Source organism: Epinephelus fuscoguttatus, linkage group LG5 (genome assembly GCF_011397635.1).
Source record: "Epinephelus fuscoguttatus linkage group LG5, E.fuscoguttatus.final_Chr_v1".
NCBI lineage: Eukaryota > Metazoa > Chordata > Actinopteri > Perciformes > Serranidae > Epinephelus > Epinephelus fuscoguttatus.
Genome location: NC_064756.1, coordinates 5,954,928 through 5,973,741, shown reverse-complemented (window position 1 = coordinate 5,973,741; position 18,814 = coordinate 5,954,928). Strand labels below are relative to the sequence as shown.

The window sequence follows — 18,814 nt, the reverse complement described above, 5'->3', positions numbered from 1 at the left end:
GTGCACCTTTAAACATTTCAAAAATAATCAATGAGTTACACATGTTTAATTAGCCCACCTTATAAACCTAGTGTCAGAAACTGAAAGGTACCAATCGTGTCGTGGGTTATTAGAACTCTACTCCCAGTTTGAAAACCAGCTCGTCTTTATGTCCTCAGTTAACACTGAGATTTTGACCCGAGCCTCCTCTTCCCCTCGTGCTCCTCCTGATAGGCTGAATCAAGTCGACCAACCTTTATCCCTTTAAATCATCAGCTCATCGTGCTTTGAACAAACTGGCTTAGTTCTTACATGCCCCTTTATTGTGTGGATTCCCCTCCCCCGCCTCTTCTGATTTATGTTGTAAATCCAGGCAGATCGCTGCTAAAAACTACCTGCGCTCATTTTTCCTTCTGTAACAATACTGACTTGTTGCTGCTTGAGTTCATACTAACTGTAACGCTGACAAGTTGAAGCCAACGACCAGAACAACAAAAACACTGCAGGCATCAGATCACCTGTGACACACACCAGCGTGTAGTCATAGCTCACTATGATGCATCCTCTGGACTTCACCTCAGTTGTCTTGTACTGACGTTATTACTCACATAATGTACACAGTTCAGGGGAGTGGTCAGATGTTGTGTAACCAATCGTGTCTGATCCACTTCCTGCTGTAAAATTAGATCTGTATCAGCCTTCATCATCATCAAAGGAAGCGATACCGCCTTGTCAACGGTCGACTTTCATGACGACTTCAGCTCTTCCCACTGTCATTAACTCTTCCAGGACGCTCCCTGTGAACTCGGGTTTACCCTCATTCTTCCACCTGAAACCCCCTCTGGGGCTGAAGTGGGATCTGTGTGTGGCAGAGGGGCAGTATAAATAGCCCTGTGTCCCTGCTCAGGTTACTCAGCCACAGCCCAGGTTGAAATACCAGAAGACAGAGGGACACACTGACGACACACATGTTCTTCTCCACATACGTCACAAAGTCACACAGGGAGCTGCAGTGAACATTCAAAGGAGATATCAGTGTGTGTTGTCTGTGCTGCAGGTGAGGACCCATCGGAGAATGAGTGATAACACCACAGTGTGTGATGACACAGCAGCTCAGAGGGAAGTTCACTTCCTGTGAGTAATGATGAGTAGTGTCGCTTTAACTCAGCCTGGTAACACGGCGTGCTCCCTCCGAGGCTCTGATGCAAACCTCGATGAATTTCCATGACTGAGCTGAATCAGTTACACGGTTACAGTTTTACTTCCTCTCTGATTTGTTTAAGCAGCACTCAGCAGGGTTATGATGCAAATGTTGGACAGAGAGACTGAGAGCCCGCCCACCTGACTGAGAGCTGGTATAGGAACCATCTCCAGCCTGGTGACGAGAGCTCAACATTCTGTGTCAGTCTGGACTTGATGCCTCCCTAAACACTTCACAGAAATTAAAAATCCAATCAGGGCCAATCAGGGATCTGCACCATTGTTGATAACATAGTTGATGACATAAAATGCAGGCCGCAGCTTGCAGAACAGTAATGGCAGCTCCCGAAGCAACAAGTGCTACTCTAATGGTAATACACATAGCAGTAAGTGAAGTTACTGCAGAAACAGAGTCAATAACAGCAGTTAAGTTTCTCAGAGGAAAAGACATTTTCGCTGTTCTTTCGACTGGATTTGGCAAAAGACTGATTCATTAACTTGCTTCGTTGGTGCTGAAGATGTTCCCCAGTTTTTTGTTACAGTGACTGGCTGAACGACTTTGTCTATTAAGGCGAGTAGTCCCGCCCACTGAAAGTGTCCAGACTCACAAACTTTGCGGGCGCGTTCCGGGAACGTACTCTTGGAGAGTCCCCGAAGGGCGCAGACTTCAGCAGACCTCACTGACTGTATTGCCCATAACTCATTGCAGTATGGTCATGCAGGGTCAGATGAGCAGACAGAATGTGACAGCCGTTGCAATGATTGTAAGCGTTGCTGGAACGTTTTCATGGCAACAAATAAAACAGTCTCGAGGCCTGTGTATCAGCGGCTTGTGGTCTACGCCCTCGCAGACTTTACGTGATGACAGTGAACCCATCGCAGTACGTACGACTGAAGTCCAAGTGGGCTCAGTCCTCAAGTCCAGAGGGTGAACATTTGGATTCAGTCTTTGCAGTGGGTTCAAATGCAACTTTCTGGCCTGGACACAGGCAACAGGAGGGGACGCATTTGATTTAATTTCACTTTATTGTCTTAAAAAACTCTGAAATTTGTCTTGCATCCCAGGATGTCAACTACACACATAAATACATTTAAACAAACAACAAAATCATACACATCCCAACAGACAAATAAGCTCCTTAACCTGCTCAGTTGAGCCTGTGGGACTCTAAATCTTCTGTGCGATGGCAAAAGCTTCTTCAAATCATGTGTGAGAGGGGTCGGACATAATATTACCAGCCAGAGAAAACATTCTTTTAGGATACGCAGTTTGGAAAGTTGACTCAAGCACTTGAACCACAGCCTTTGAGCAGATACGCAGCAGTCTAGTTTTAAGCTGAACAGCAACAGAACTGTCCCATGCACTGACTCCATACTGCATCACCCTCTGCAGAAAAACAGTAACAAGATCTATTTGTTTGCCCCAAATGACCTCAGCCTCTGAAGACAGTAAATATGTTGTTGCACCTTACTACTAATGTGATCAAAATGTGCACTCCAGGACAAAGCAGCGTCCACATCAATGCCTGAATATGTCAGGTGTGTGCCTCTGAACAGAACAGGCTCTATCCCTGCTCATCTAACAACACCTAATGCAATGAGATTAAGAACCAATGTAGTGTGTACGTTCTGCTTTATTTTTCTTTACTGATACATTTGCAAAATTCCCTTACGCTCCCATCAAAAAGTCCATAATCAGCCAAATCTCTCCAGTTCTATTATCTTGTGTCTGTCGAGGCATCTCAGCCCTCGCCTCCCTCCTTTACCTTTAAAGCAATCCTGTACCATTTAAATGCCAATCCCAGGGGGTGATTTTCGTAAACTCGTCCAGTCTAAGAGCCACCCAGGCTGAGGCAGATTGAAAATCAATTCGTCTCTCCCTCTGGTTTCTTCAATACGTGTGCATGCCTGAGCACGGCAAAGCTCGCTCTGTTAACTCATTAACACAGGAACCTCAGGCTGTTCTTAAATCGATGTCTATTTAAAAGCACAGACTGTGCATTTTATCGAACAGACCTGCTGGCTCGGACGCTGCGTTTTCATTGACCAGGTGCACAGCTGATGGATGGATCGCTTACAGTAACCGAGATCGTACACATCAGCAGGCAGGTAAAATTATAGCCCGCACATGCTTTAACGTCCGGTCATTGGTTTCCTTTAATGGTTTTTCTACAGCGGAGAAAATCCACATCTTTAAATGGGCTTATTTCAATTGTCCCTCGTGTTTGAAACAGTTTTTGACTCTGTGTTATTGCTCATATCCACTCAGACATATGCAACATCCCTTTGTCTTTGTCCCCAGAATTTTCAAAGAAGTTGGCTGAAGGTCATCACGATACAAAGCTCCGTCTGACTGGAATCATCTTCCTCTTTCCTTCAGATCTGTTAGCTCTTTCTGCTGCTTCAGCACTTCTTTATATTCTCAGAAAAACTTGCTCATGTTTTAAAGTCGTCGTACTGAGAACTGCTACGTAACTACCCGAGGTCATGGTTTCCAGTTTTTCCTGTATAACAGCCGAGGGCAGGGGGTGATGTCTGTATCTGTGTTTGCAGTGTATGTTTGTTGGGAGGGATCCCCTTGAAAATGAGGTGCTACACGTGAAGGTGCTATCCTGGGACAGACGAGCTGCTTCCTACCTTGTGACAGGCGGGTGGGCTGTGTGACCTGCAGCCCATCTATCGCACAGAGGTTTCCACAGGGGTGCAGCGTGATGACCCCTGACCTGTTCTCTATGTAGCAGTGCTGGGCGCCCACTCCGGGGCCCTGGATGCTGATGTCCATGGGGCCATGACCCAGTGTGGTCCGGCCTGAAGGGAGGAAGAGTTAGAACAACACCTGATGAGGACCACAACTGATTATAAAAACATAAAGAGTTAGGATAAAACTGATTATTGGGCTTTCTCTCCATAATAATGATACGAAATAAAATGTTTTGTAAGCCTCTGTATTATAAGATTATTCTCTTTAGATATTCTTGATAGTTTTGGATATGTAATCTTTACTGCAACTTCACTACAAAGAGCACGGTGCCTAATTGTAATAGTTTTGACTAATGATGAATTATAGCATATTTTAGGACAATATTACCTGTAGGAAATGTTCAGAGAAACTTTGGTAAGAAAATAAACCTGGAACAATACAGTTGAGGAGGATGTTCCCCCCATCACCAGTGAAAATTACGCCCTTGAGCAGCAGGAACAATAGTAGTCGTAATTCCCCCCAGGGCTCGGTAAAATGTCATAGGCAAGTGTAACAAACAAACACACTTTCACACACACACACACACACACTGACTCACACACACCATCCTTGCCTGGACATGACCTCTGGAATCCCCCTGCATACCAGCCTGCAGAGGCACAGACAGAAAGGAAGGCCAGCAGACACACAGGTACAGACACACACACACTCAGACACACACACAGACAGACAGACAGACAGAGGGGCATCATGCAAACAGGCAGAGCAAAGGCCAAGAAGTCACCAGACAAACACATGATGAAGCCTGCCTGCAGGGCGGACTGAGAGACAAAGACGAAAGACAGATGCAGAGGTGATAACAGGCTCAAGGTAACAGAGAGTGTTGTTGTTGTCCTTGGAAAAGCCTGTAAGTGTGATTAAAATCATATAAAATAAGCTTAATGTCATGAAGCCTGTCTGGAAACAATGATGTGAAGTTATAACTTTCCGTAACCATTTCTGTCTGACTGAATGATGTAAGTGTATTAACGCAGTGTCCTCAGAAGCCCTTTAAACAGTGTATTTTGTAATGCTGACATCAGCTGCTCTGATCCTCTACGTCACTCTCTGGAGCTAACTGGTGTGCTGGTGTCACAGCAGATGTCTCACCCTCGGGCAGCGGCAGCAGGGTGATGGCAGTACTCAGCCGTCCACTGCCCAGGCTGACCAGGTGGGGGCGCTCTGCTTGGAACTTCAGCCCCTTTCCAGTCTCGTATAGGTCCAGAGGAGTGCTCTGAAAAGAAGGTCACAAATAAACTGTGAGTTAGATGTAATCCTGAGTTTAGATAAATGAGGCTTTGTTTCAGCAACAGTTTGGAGTTAATGTTCTGTTCAGACTGACGGATTCTTTTGCCAGGAAAATAAAAACATTTGTGGAATATGTGGTGAACTCATAATCACAGAAGGGGATGTTCATAATGAGGGTGGTTATAAAAATCCTTCTTGGTGTGTTTTTATTTCCATTTAATGTTGTATTTGTTTCCTTTAAAAGCAGTTTTATGATAAAACATGCAGCAAATTGTATCACAGTTTTTAAATAAGTTGATAAAACGTGTATTGTGCAACAAATAACTATTTGAAACACGTATTCCATGCTGCAAGTGCTATAAACGAGCAACAGTACCAATAGTCCCTTTTACACTGCCTGGTCAAGGTGGGAATATCACACTGTTATGCTGCCTTTCCGTGATGTATATAAGATAGTGTTGCAGAATAAGGGGACATAGTTGTCACACCTTTAAGCCACCACAAGAGGTGGTAACAGCTCTGAAACGCTGTCTGTATGAACAGGACAGCCAGCAGGACGGGACCAAGGGCAGGACAGGTGTATCTCTTAGCTTGTTTCTGCACATACTACGTTACCCAGAAACCCTTGTGTGTGAGTCTCAGTAACAAATCACATCAGACAGACACCATCCCAGCACTGCAGAATCAAAACAGGCGTGACGGGCATGACATGTTCAGCAGCATCAGCCTCTAGTGTGATGTAAACATATTGGCAGTGCTTTATAAAAAACCTTGCCACCTTGCAACCTACATGACCCCGTGGTGGGTCACATGTATAACACTTTGTCAAAGCGCCAAACTCCTGCCACCCGTGATCCGATCCGGCCCTGCTGTCCTGTTAAAACAGACACCGTTATGGTGCTCTTACTACCTGCCTGGGCGGATTAAAGACGAGACCACTCTGTCCCCCCATTCCACAATCATACGTTATATATACAACGGTAAGGCTGCTGAACGGCACAACACTAGCGGGCTAAGGGGCTACTCTGACAACGTGTTACGGGTGTGACCCATTGCTGTTAGCAGTTAGTGGCTAACTCAGAAAAGAAGAACATTGGCTGTAAATGACCAAAAATTAGGTAAACAATGAGAGCGCCTTACCCTCTGATCAGAGGACGAGATCAGCCGCCAATCAGAGAGATGGTAAATAATTATTGCTGCCATGTTCGCCATTTTTATTGTTTATAAAGCACTGCTGACGCATATGTTTTAAATCACACTTGAGGCCGATGCTGTGTTGTTATATGGCCTGTTTTGATTCTGTGATACGGGCATACTGTCTTTAATCACACACGGGAGCAGAATGATGCCGATGGTTCTATGTTAAAATGCAAAGGAGGCATAAAGACGGGATTTTGCAGCTATAGTGCCATCTCTGTGTAAAAAGGGGCCACTGACTGACTTGGAACATATACAATACACTGAAAGCCTTCACAAAGGACCTGTAAATCACAGCTTTGTAGACATTGCAACATACTGTGTGTCATCTTTACCTCTGAAAGTAAAGAGGTCACATCGTCTGTCTCTGTGTGCACGACTCTGTCTGGACTGTGAACATCACGCCGTGACTGGGACCTAATCAGGGATCATTTCCTGTCCATTAGCTGCACTAATTGGTTGTGCACGACACAAACAATGTGAACATGTCGTATTAGAGGAGGGATAACACTCATAATATTTGTGTCCTGCACAAACGGCAGTTTTACTGCTTCACTAATGCACCGGACCTACAGAGAGAGGTTCATCCTCCACTCTGGGGACGAGGAGAGGAGCCTGAATGTCTTCACTATGGGAGGTCATTTCCATAGCTGGCTGCTCCGGCTGTTTACATATTCCTCCACACACTGAAGGAAGTGTGTGTGTGTGTGTGTGTGTGTGTGTGTCGTCTCCCCCCTCTCCCCCTCGCAGCTCTGCCTAAAGCACCACCGTGTGCTCTCGGCACAGCAAGGGGGAAGGGATGTCGCCATAGCAACAGCACTCCGCAATTAAGAAACATGAAGCTCCTGGAGGGCGTTCAACGAGCTAACTTGTGATGAGCACTTTTCAGCACAGGGATGCCCGAACATAAAGACAATCCTGCTTTTTAGTCGTCGTCTTATTGTCAGATTACTGCGAGTGCGGAGCAGAATTTTTGGCTGAGATGCAGCGAAGTGTGTTATGTTGTGTTTTCGTCTTTGTCTCTGAAGCTTTACCTCCCAGGGTTTGACATAATGAAACAAATTACTCCTCCTGTTGAGTAACATCCATTATTCTGAAGAGAGGAAAGAAAAAATGTTTTTGCATATCAAAGGGACACAATCACCAGGACGGCCCTCAGGACAATGTTTCAGTTTTCAGCTGACGGAGTGGATTTATCACATATTAAGTATGGTATGGTCCCAAACATTTAAAGGTCCAGTTTGCAGGATTTAGTGGGACATATCAGCAGACATATAATATCATATAATAAGTATGTTTTATTTAGTGTATAATCACCTGAAAATAAGAAGTGTTGTGTTCCCCTCACCTTAGAATGATATCTACATAGGGAGCGGGCGAGGCTTTCAGTGAGGTATGGCGTCATCATTTAGGATTCACTACTTACCAAATAAGTTTCACATCACAGCACATGATTATGATGATTTATTATTTTGACAGCAGACTTTGGTCACTTGTGCTGATGAAGCTCTGTGCCAGCTGAAGTGTTAAATGAACTGTGAGTGGGTGTGGAGCCGCTCGCTGGCATTGATTTGCATTTTGAAACCTGCATCTTTGTGTCCCGCTTCTGGAGCCCTTACATTTGTTATTTACAACCTGTGCGCGATCATTGACCCGGCCTCTCAGCTGGTCAGCTAGCCGTGTGTGTCCTAATAGGATTATGTGATTGTGGTGGTGCCGTCGGTGGAGTGGGGTCAAGCCTAAGAGGATTGCTGAGATAGAGACTGGCAGGGAGGCACTGGGAGGCTTATTGGGAGTGATGGGAGGAGAGGGGAGGTGCCAGTGGGGCAACACTGCAGGATTCACACTGCCTCATCTGCTGTGCGCTGCTGCTCCCATGTGGTGCACGCAGCAACAGCTTCTGTACATACAGGGTGTAATGCACAGGTCTGAAGTAAATACTTTATGTCTTCTACATTTATGACTTAAATATATTGTATTTGATTAGGTTTGTGCAGCACAAATCCTTATTGACAGAAACTTGTTATTCTATGTATCTAAATCTGTTTTTGTCATTTTATTGTTCTAAATTCAGAGTATGTCTGTGCATCATTTCTCTGTTAACTTTTTAATCTTATCTCTTATTAAAGATTCAGACTCGAAAAACAGAATGTATCTGACACTTTGACCCTGAAGTCTAAACCCCTTTTACGTCACCTGTTCAAGGCAGGAATATCACACCATTATTCCGCTTTGCCAGCAACAAGGTAAGTACCACCAGCTTCACACTGGACTCTGAAGTATTGCGAAGCACGTTGATTTATCGTGGTGCACTGCCCGCTAGCTTTCAGCTCTCATGGTAACAATTGGGCAGTTCACACTGGATGTGGCACCTAGTGCCCAGGCTGGCTCGCAATCTGCAGCAATAGTTCGGTGTCGGTTTTTTTCTGCAAGCCAATCTGGCCAGAAAGCACACTGCAAAATGACTGTAAATGATATAAAGTGTATTTTAAATATGATATAATTTATCTGGGTATGATAAGTGATAGAATATGTATCCCATGATCCCACAAATGTGGCAGTTGTGTCTAAACTTAGAGTGATAGAGACAAGCAGAGCTACACACAGACACACACACAAACAAGCAGGTGGAGACACAGCTCTTAGTGTGTTTTAAACAGAGCACAGAGCAGAAATGCACTTCTGTTATGAACAGCCAGGCGACTGCTGACGAGCGGCTGTGCAACAAACTAACAAATCACAGTGCTTTTGTGTCCAGTGTGAACCCGGCGTAGCTGTGTCAGTGAAGGGGCCAGCCTGCAGGATGAAGATGTGAGTTGACAAGTGTTACGTGTGTGACTCACTGCCAGGAGATTTAAAAAAACAGCTATCAGCAGTTAGCAGCTAACTCAAAAAAGAAGAACCACAGCTGCGTATGTTATAAGCAGTTACAGGCAACCTACTTTCATTTAAAATGAAATGGTAAAAAATGAACTTTTCGAGAAAAGTCTTTGTCAATAAAAGGTTTCTTAATATCTCACAAACACTAGAGGCTGACGCTGTTGTGTTTAACGTCACACCCAACACACCTCTTTCTCTCCTCGGATGCCATCATGCTGTGTAAAATCACACACTTGAGCAGCATGCTGCTGCTGTTTATCTGTGTAAAAATGTGAAGGCAGTATGAAGAGTGGACTTCATAGTGGCAATCTCATTGTAAAAAGGGCTCTTAGTTTGTAAAGGCAGGACACATAATTACAGATAAGGGGGAGAAGTAATAGAAGAAAAGTATGAACCATCTTGATGCCATTGCTCTAGAAAAATGCACAAATATTCATACATATTGTATTTACATGTCCTTGTTTTGCAAGGCATGTGATGACCAGTGAGTCCAACTGCTCTAAAAGAGGTCAACTTTAATTCGTGAACTTGCCATTATGTCTTTCCTTCCACTGTCCAGCTGCCACTGGTTGGTTCTGTAGCCAGCACAGAGAAAGATTTACTTTGCTTTGTCTACAGTTACACATTAAAGAATAATTTTTCTGTTAAGCATTTGGACACATTAAAGTTTAACATCTCCAATTTGCTATATTCTTATATATGTTCCTGTTCGCCTCGCAGTAGCAACGTCCCAGTTTCCCTACAAGAATCATTAACATTTAATCTAAGCATGTTTTTTCTCCCATCTTTTGTTCCCTGTAACTCCTATACATGCCCACATGTTTACTGGTGTCACTTTTATGGACATTATGGATTGATATTAATTTCTAACTCCAACCTTAACCTCTGACCCCCGAGTCATTTTCTTCCCAAGTGGAGACACAGCTTTTGTACCATTTGCACAAGTTGTCCCCAGTTAACTGTCTTTAGTCTTTAGTGTCCCAGAAAGTAGCCTCAGTAACGCACACACACTCGCACACGCACACACACACACACACTGCGCTTCCCTTAATGCCTGATAGGATTGTCAGGCCCAGCAGGTGGGAAACGCACACAACCAATCTGCGGGCCTGTCTAATTACTGACTCTGGCAGAAGAGATTCCTGCTTTACAGCATACTGACATATGCTGTCAGGACGCGTCCCAGCTGTACCGCCTGACCTGACCTGCCGCCTCGTCACTCAGTGAGGCCTTCAGCTGTGTGTTCAGCATCCATGGAGAGTTTCAGTGCCAAAAATCTGCCAGAGGAGCCAATGTGGTGACATTTAGCATCAATGGATGCAGTTATCAGGAGAAGAGAGTGCTCAGTGTGTGTGTGTGTGTGTGTGTGTGTGTGTGTGTGTGTGTGAGCGGGTTCACACTGGAAACATGGAACAAAACTGTAACACTGATAACAAATGACTGTGTTTTTCTGTGATGGTTACTGTCTCTGGCTCTTTCTGTCTGACTTAAGGCTGATTTATACTGGTGCAGCAGTGGGGTTCTTTAATTTGCTATAAAAGTTTGAAACAACACCCGAAATACATGGTTTAATAGCAACAATATAAAGCACAAGTACACAAATCGGCTCTGTTATAACTCACAAGATTCACAGACAAACACTTGTCTTTATCTGGACACATTTTCCCCACAAATACTACATGCTAACATTATTAGCACAAGCCTATGGAATTTTACATTGTATTAATTAGCCCAGAGGCTAGTAGAGTTTTCCTCTACTCATTTGAAGCCAGGGACAACAGCAACATTTAACAAAGGTAATGTTACAAAATTTGTCTCCATTACAACTCACAAGGTTCATTGACAAAACAACTGTCTTATACTAAACTTGTTTTTCCTAAGAATAGAACATGCTAACGTTATTAGCACAAGCCTATTGCATTGTATAAATTAGCCTAGGGGCTAGCTGAGTTTTTCTTTACTCATATGAAGCCAGGATAAATCACACACAAGACTTAAAATGCTATTTTTGTGGAGGCTTTATTGTCTTCACAATTTATTGTTTCTTATCTGTGAAATTAAAGTAAATCAAAGCTTTGTTTCCACTGAGGGAAATGGTTTCAGCTTACAGAGACAGACAGGAGGCGTCGCTGTGACATGTAGTTGCATTTCTGGGGCGACGCACTTCAGGTTGCAGCACAGGCTATGGTGTAAGGTACGCAACCACGCAAAGCCTATGCCAAAAGTACAGCATCAATTCGACCCAGAAGTATAAACACCCCTTTACTCCTTCCCTCCATCTCCTCCCCATTCCCCACATCCCTAACACACACACACACACACACTCACCTGTAACACCTGGTGGGTCTGCCGTCCGCACTCAGGCATGTTCCTGTTCAGGCGGTCCATATCCACTGAGTTGTCCACAGCTCCCTGCGACACATGAAGGTCCTGCGGGAGGAAATGAGAACATCATTCATGAGAACATCGTATAATCCAGACAGTGGGTGATAAAAGTCGTCATGTGTGACTTCATCTCAAGTTACAGCATCGAAATCTTGTGTGTTTTGCGTAGTCGCGGTCAAATCTGTAACCATATTTAGTGGGATTCCCCCTCTCCGCTCTGACTACACACTAATGTGTCAAGGTGTGATTCATGCTGTGAGCGCACACACACACACACACACACAAACACACACACATAACAGATGGCTGATGGCATTTAGCAACACACTGTGAGGAAGTAACACACTTAAATCACACACATTTAAATCTCTTGGTAGTTGACACATTCAGTGGAAATCAGCCGTGTTGGCTGCTCTCTTGTCTCTCAGTCTTTATGAAAACAAACACACACACACACACACACACACACACACACATGCTGTACCCAGATCCCACAAATTCCTCCCTTCTTACTCAGTCATTTTGAGGTATTTCCATCAAGTCAGCACTGAACAAATGGCTATAAATATTTTCCCTGTCTATATCGGTGCACTTGTTAAGTGGCCAGTCTGTATAAGGGTGACTCTTTATGTGAGAAAACACTTCTGAAGTCATTATATGAGATGTGAGAAGCTTGTGGTTGTAAGGAAGCACAGAAAACCACACGGAAAGGTTAGAAAACACATAATTACAGCAATCACAGAGGAGCGGAGTGTACCCGGAGTCATTTGCATGCCTAAAATGTTGTGCAGCAGGGATGGAAAATATGTTTCTGATGTACTCTGCCCTCAGGATAACAAAACACTGCTGCAATATCATCATATTTGCTCTCCTGACAGACCCGTGAAATGATATTCAGGGGAGGCAGCCCCGGGGAAGCCTCAAACAGTAAATCACAAAACAGCCAGAAAATAAAAACAAATGTTGAGAAAAACTCTATCTGGAAACACTTCGTGCAATATGAAACTCTCCTCTGAGCCAGAAGCTGCAAGAATTCTGCAAACTACAAACTGATTCCCCCCCTCAGGTTTTATACAGTGTCTCTCATGTGAAACTACAACCAGCTTTTCAACCTGTCTCTAAATATAATAATTACCTTCCTCCAGTTGTCCAGCACATGCACAGCCTCCATGGTAACGAGCTGCTCCTGGCTCCTGACTCAATCCTATCAGTGTGAACTTAACTGACCAGGACACCTCTAACACTGCAGAGTGGACACTATTTCTTCAACGTGTGCTTTTCCCATGAAACACAGATTGTCTCTTTGTCTTGATCACAGTTCTTTGTCTAAAGCTACCGGCGCAGGATCCTCCACAAACTCCCATTCAGGAGGTGGACCTGTTGCTGCTTGCTCCACTAAACCAAGACCTACATTCCTGGCTGGCAGCACCAAAGTCCCAGATAACACAGAGACGTGTGTGTGTGTGTGTGTGCATGTGTGTGTTAGTGTGCGTGTGTTTAAGCGCTGATCCAAAGAGAGGAGGAGAAGAAAAGAGGAAGGGGGGAAGAGAGAATGATGACTGAAATGATTGATAAAAATAAAGCTCAGAAACAAAGCGGTGAACATGCTGATGGAGGAGAACGAGCTCTGTAAATATGCACAGTGCAAATGTTCCACAATGCCTGAACACTGTAAAACCCAATTCAATTAAGTCAACTTATTCTTTTTTTTTTTTTTTTTTGCAGCTTGCACGCAAAACTTTTAGTTGGGTACAATACAGTTACATAAAATTTTTGAGTGCACCAGACACAAAATAAATGTCATGACCTTTTTCTGACAGGAATTTATGTCAATTTAAAACATTTTTTGAGCATTTAATTCTATGCCAAATGATATTAAAAACAATGCATACACTTTTTAGATTGATTTTTTTTTAAAATTTCATTGAACTATAAAAATATAATATGGCGTTTTTAGATTTCTCGATTGCAAGTATAAGGCAGATGAATTCTGAACCAGGAAGTGCACTTTATTTCACCTCAACAACTTAGATATTAGAAACTCTAACATCCACACAGGCAGGTGGTCACCAACTCTCTAACCCCTTTTACTGTTAGTAAACAGTATGACGTTTTTCAGTGGGTGGGGCTTAGCTGGAGGCAAAACTATTCTTCACAGACATTAGCTATCGCTAGCTAGCAAGTTCTGTTGGCTCTTTTTAGACAATGGAGGAAGATGATGGGAGTACCCGTGCAACAAAAGTGCCCTCTTGGATGCCTCTGAAAGCACAACAAAGTGCCTTCTAGGGTGAAGAAAATGTGACAACGTGCTCTTTAGGGTGCCATTAAATGGAGGAACTATGATTAAGTGTCCCATGAGGTGCCTTTTAAATAGAGAAAGTGTGATGAAGTGCCCTCCAGAGTGAGAAAACGCAGTGCCATATAGGCTGCCCTACGTGCTAGAAAAATGTTCCACTTGCTGGTGGCCCGGCGTCGCTGGCAGCCTTTTTATGTTTTTCCGCCCCGCCCCTCAGTCATCCTGACTCCGCTATTGCATGTAGACATCTAGGATTATGCTGAAACTTCAGCAAAGGCATTTACAATATTAAAGAGGCAACAGATAGCATTGTTTCCGAAATATATCATGATGAAAATAATGTGGGTTGCACAGGGTAGTGGCCACAGTAAAATCAGACTATCAGCGTTTACATAGGTTACTTAGTGGCTTTGCAATCTTTGCAATAAGCTTCTGCCTCCGGTGCCGAAATTTCGCGGAAAAAAATCTGCTTTACAGCAGGAAACGCGTCATGTATTGCGAAACTGGTCGGTCAGCCAATCAGGGACTGGAGCAGGTCCTTATGAGGAGCTGGGCATGAGATAGTTGAGTCACGAGCACAATGGCAGACGGACAAAGTTTGGAGACAAGTGAAAAACAACCTAGCAAAAGAAAAGGAGCTCCTCTGTGTGAGGAGGCAAAGAAGAGCAAAAAGGAGAATGATAAAAGAAGAGGAAAAACAAGAGTAAACCTCAGTCAGGCGTTCAAGAGATGGAGGGAGCTCCGTGACCAAAGAGGCTTCAAAACCCATGTCCAGCTAGCTTTCTTTCTGATGGATCAGTAAGTAACACGGCTAAATGTTAGCTAGACCAGAGAGGACTGGACTGTACTGGCTGCTAGTTCATTCCTAGCTGGCCAGCATCGCAAATCACCGCAACCAGGGAGCGGGTAGCGAGTGTTGGTCAGCTGACATCCTGGTTGCCATTCTACGGCAGCCCTCGGACAGTGATACCCCCCTCCCTTCCTTCTGTCCTCTTCTCACGGAGGCAGCTATCAACGGACATCGCCCAGCTAAGTTACGCCCAGCTAAGTGAACACTGGACTTTGTTTCCCATTCAATTTGAGCTCCAACCGGCCGCATGGTTTCCATACGGTACCGTTTATTCTAGAATGGGGACTGTTTACATGTGCATATTGGTATAATTCCACTGTGTCTACTGTTGTTTGAACTGATACTGTACATATTGGTATCATTTACTGTGAGCTGTTTGTACTGGTACTGTGCGTTCTGCTATAATTATTTGCATTACTATTTGTTTTTTTCTTCAGATAAATCTGATGATTGTTGCTCGGTTGTTTCATACATATACACAGAGGTATAGTGGTGGCTTTACAGCCTACATTTTATTGAATTTAGAGAATCTAATAGAGTCATATATTATTGATTATCTCTGATCCCCACGGTCAATTTCAGATTCAGATTCAGATTTCAGATTCCCTTTATTTGTCATTGTCATTGTCATTATTTGTCATACAAAAAGAAACGAAATACTGTTTCTCATCAGCTACACAGTGCATAAAAAGACTAGTATTAAATAAGTTAAAAGGACTAAAAAACAAAAACAGACATCAACAAAAGATAAATAAAATAAATAACATTCAGACACACCCGGTTGTTGCAACAGTGCGATGCAACACCACTGACGCTAGGTGGCGCCAAGCTAAAAAAAAAAAAGATTCCTATCTGTTGCCTCTTCAAGGATGACACCAAAAATGACTTCGTAAAACACACTCTCATTCCGACCTCGTCACATGACGACCTTTGGTCATGGACTTTCCACGTCAACATATGACGTCCAAGGTACCCTGGGTTTGTTGGCTGTTGACGTTCTGGGACATCGTATCAACTTCAGCCTGTTACATGCATTGTCAGATTTCAAAATACACTTCAGTTTTCACAGGAAATGTACAGTTTGCATACAGTCTCTTTCAAAATAAAAGTACTATGTTGGTACAACACCGCAGATTGATGTTACAGCAACAAATGCACATGGTTACGTTTAGCCAACACACGCACATGGTTGGGTTAAGGAAAAAAGAACAGGATTTGGCTTTACAATCTTACAGGAAGTGAATACCGGCAGGTGAAAGTTGGTAGCTGTTAGACCCGTCCACCACCCCTGCTGCCCACCCTACTTGGACTTTCACCGCTTTAACTTTTGTTGTTGTCCCACCGCGTTTTATTCAGTCTCTTTTTCCAACTCGGTGCAGACTCATTTGGATCAATGTTTGAGCACTGCAGAGACCGACAGTATTTTCTGGTGGTGGTGGGTCGTTGCATCTCACCTGTAAAGGGGCTAAAATTAGCACGTTTACCCAGGTGATGTGTTTGTGCAGTGGAAAAGGGGCTTATTTAAGATCGCTAACTAGCCTGCTGATTCTCAAAGTTTTCAAAATACCACAGTGAGGAAATGATAAATTGGAGAAGTCATTGCCATTTATTTTCTCTTTTTATAGTCTATTGTTTGCTGTTAAATTAAATTTCCTAAACAAGAGCTCAGCTCCCATATTGCATGTGAATACTATGGTGTTTGTTCCCACCACATCAAAGCCCATTACTCTCCGACTGTGGGAGGATGTCAGCAGCTTTTCTTTCTCTCAGATCCAGAAACTCTCACTGGACACAAAGAAGTCTCAATCTCTCCATTTCTTTCTTTCTTTCTTTCCCTCCCTCTCTCCCCCTCATGCCAGGGCAGAAAGGCTGGCATTGTTTCCTGTAGAGCAGGCATGGATCTCTCCTCACACATGAGAGAATCTCTTTTTTTTTGAAGGGGTTATGAAAGCGACGGAGGGAGGGAGGGAGGCTCGCCATTTAGCTGGAATGCAAAAATGTAGAAGCAGGGAGGGAGGCGAGACAGCCTGCCAACTCGATGGTGAATAAAAATGTAGATGGGATGAATAATAGAGATGATAGACGGAGAGAAAAAAGGTGAAATGAAAAGCAGCTGCAGGCAGGTTGTTTTTCAAAGGGTTATCTTTTTCAGTGAACTGATCAACCTGAAGGGAGAGTGAAAACCTTAATTTTGGTGAGATGTCTTAATAATAATCATAAACTTTATTTATATAGCACCTTTCAAACACAGTTACAAAGTGCTGCAATAAAATAGACACACAGCTCAGATAAAGTCAGGATATGCTTTCTTATAGAGGTATGTTTTTAGCAGAGACAGCCTTATATCCTCGGACAGGTCGTTCCAGAGCCTCAGGGCCCTGATGGCAAAAACTCTGTCCCCTTTAGTCCTCAGTCTGGACTCTGGACCAAGCAGAAGATCTCAAACTATGTGAAGGTTCGTAAGGGACTAACAGGTCTGAAATGTAGTCTGGAGCCATGAGGAGCCTTAAAGGTAATTAATAAGATTTTAAAGTCAATCCTACAACAAACAGGGAGCCATGTAAAGAGGCTAAAACCAGTGTGATGTGGTCGTGCTGCTTGGTTTTGGTTAAAAGCCTTGCAGCTAAGTTTTGAATAGTCTGAAGTCATTGCAAGGTTTTTTGATCAAGACAGGAATAAAGGGCTGCTGTAATAAACAAGAAGTGAAGAAATAAAAGAATGTACAACAATTTCTGTGTTTCTAAAAGTTAAACTAGATCTTATTTTTGCAACGATTCTGTGATGATATAGACCTGATTGGAGATGCTTAAAGATTGTTCAAAACATGAATTACTATGAAACATGACACTAAGATTTATTGCAACAGGCTTTATGTGTTGTGCCAGGTGACCAGTAGATGGCAGTATTTGTTTTGTGATATGCTGTGACCCAACTACAAGGATTTCTGTTTTATTAGAATTGAGCTGAAGAAAATGTAACGACATCCAATTTTTGATATCACATAGACAGTCCTGCAGAGAGCTCAGCATGCTGAGGTCAGTTGGTTTAACAGGAAGGTACAGCTGATTGTCATACGCATCACAGTGGAAAGAGACACCATGTTGATGGATGACGACACCCTAGGGGAACATGTATCGTGAGAACAAGATAGGACCAATGATTGAACCTTGAGGCACACTGTGGAAGTAGGCCGAGTGGATAGCTAGAGCTCAGTGTCATCAGTGTAACAGTGGAATTTAATACCAAATTTTCTGAAGACATGGCCAGGGTAGATAATAAATACAAGGGGATCTAGGGCAGAGCCCTGAGGAACACCACTAAGAGTTGGATCTGAAATTTCTTATGAATAAACCCTCCTGCATCCAGAACTCTGCTGCCCGTCTGCTCACCCATTCCTGCTCCTGCGATCACATCACTCCTGTCCTCCAGAACCTCCACTGGCTCCCTGTCCCACAACACATGCAGTTCAAAGTCCTTCTCCTCACTCACAAAGCCCTCCATAACCAGGCCCCCTCCTTCCTAACCGACCTGCTCCACCTTCACACTCCTTCCCACAGTCTCTGCTTCTCTGAGGCCAACCTCCTGACTCCACCACTCAGGACCAAGCACCGAACCTGGGGCGACAGAGCCTTCTCCATAGCTATAACCTCCTCCCTCTGGAACTCTCTCCCCAAACACATTCGAGACCGCACTGACCTCTCCTGATTTAAATCACTCATCAAAACTCATCTTTTCCAAATGACTTTTAATGTATGAATGATGTCATGTGTATTTTAGTGTGTTGTATTTTATGATGGTTTTTTAACTAATGTAAAGTGAAAAGCTATAAATAAAATGTATGATGATATTATCATTATTATTTTTGATTTAATTTAATTTAAATTAATTTTATTTAATTTTATTTTATTCATATATCTATTCATTTTTGATGGTGATGCTAGACAAAAGCTGTGCCCCCCAAAAAATAAAAAGATGAGTCCTCTGGAGAGCATGTATTTCCACAGAAAATCGAACCTACTGCAGCTCTGGAGCCACAGAG

At 43.4% G+C, this 18,814-nt stretch overlaps 1 protein-coding gene across 6 annotated transcripts in view; it reads right to left on the bottom strand.

Moving 5' to 3' along the window:
• Positions 1-12,968, bottom strand: part of phldb1b (pleckstrin homology-like domain, family B, member 1b) — a 121,764-nt gene extending 108,796 nt beyond the window's left edge. For 3 of the 6 annotated variants that reach the window (XM_049576872.1, XM_049576873.1, XM_049576874.1), the window contains exons 1-4: positions 12,765-12,968; positions 11,573-11,674; positions 5,030-5,153; positions 3,817-3,987 (exon numbers count right to left, since the gene is read on the bottom strand). In XM_049576872.1, the coding sequence (XP_049432829.1) occupies positions 3,817-3,987; positions 5,030-5,153; positions 11,573-11,674; positions 12,765-12,800 (433 nt within the window). In that variant the 5' untranslated portion in view covers positions 12,801-12,968. The remainder of the gene's footprint in view (positions 1-3,816; positions 3,988-5,029; positions 5,154-11,572; positions 11,675-12,764) is intronic. The other 3 variants (XM_049576875.1, XM_049576878.1, XM_049576877.1) reach the window with 2 other exon arrangements.
• Positions 12,969-18,814: the final 5,846 nt, after the last annotated feature.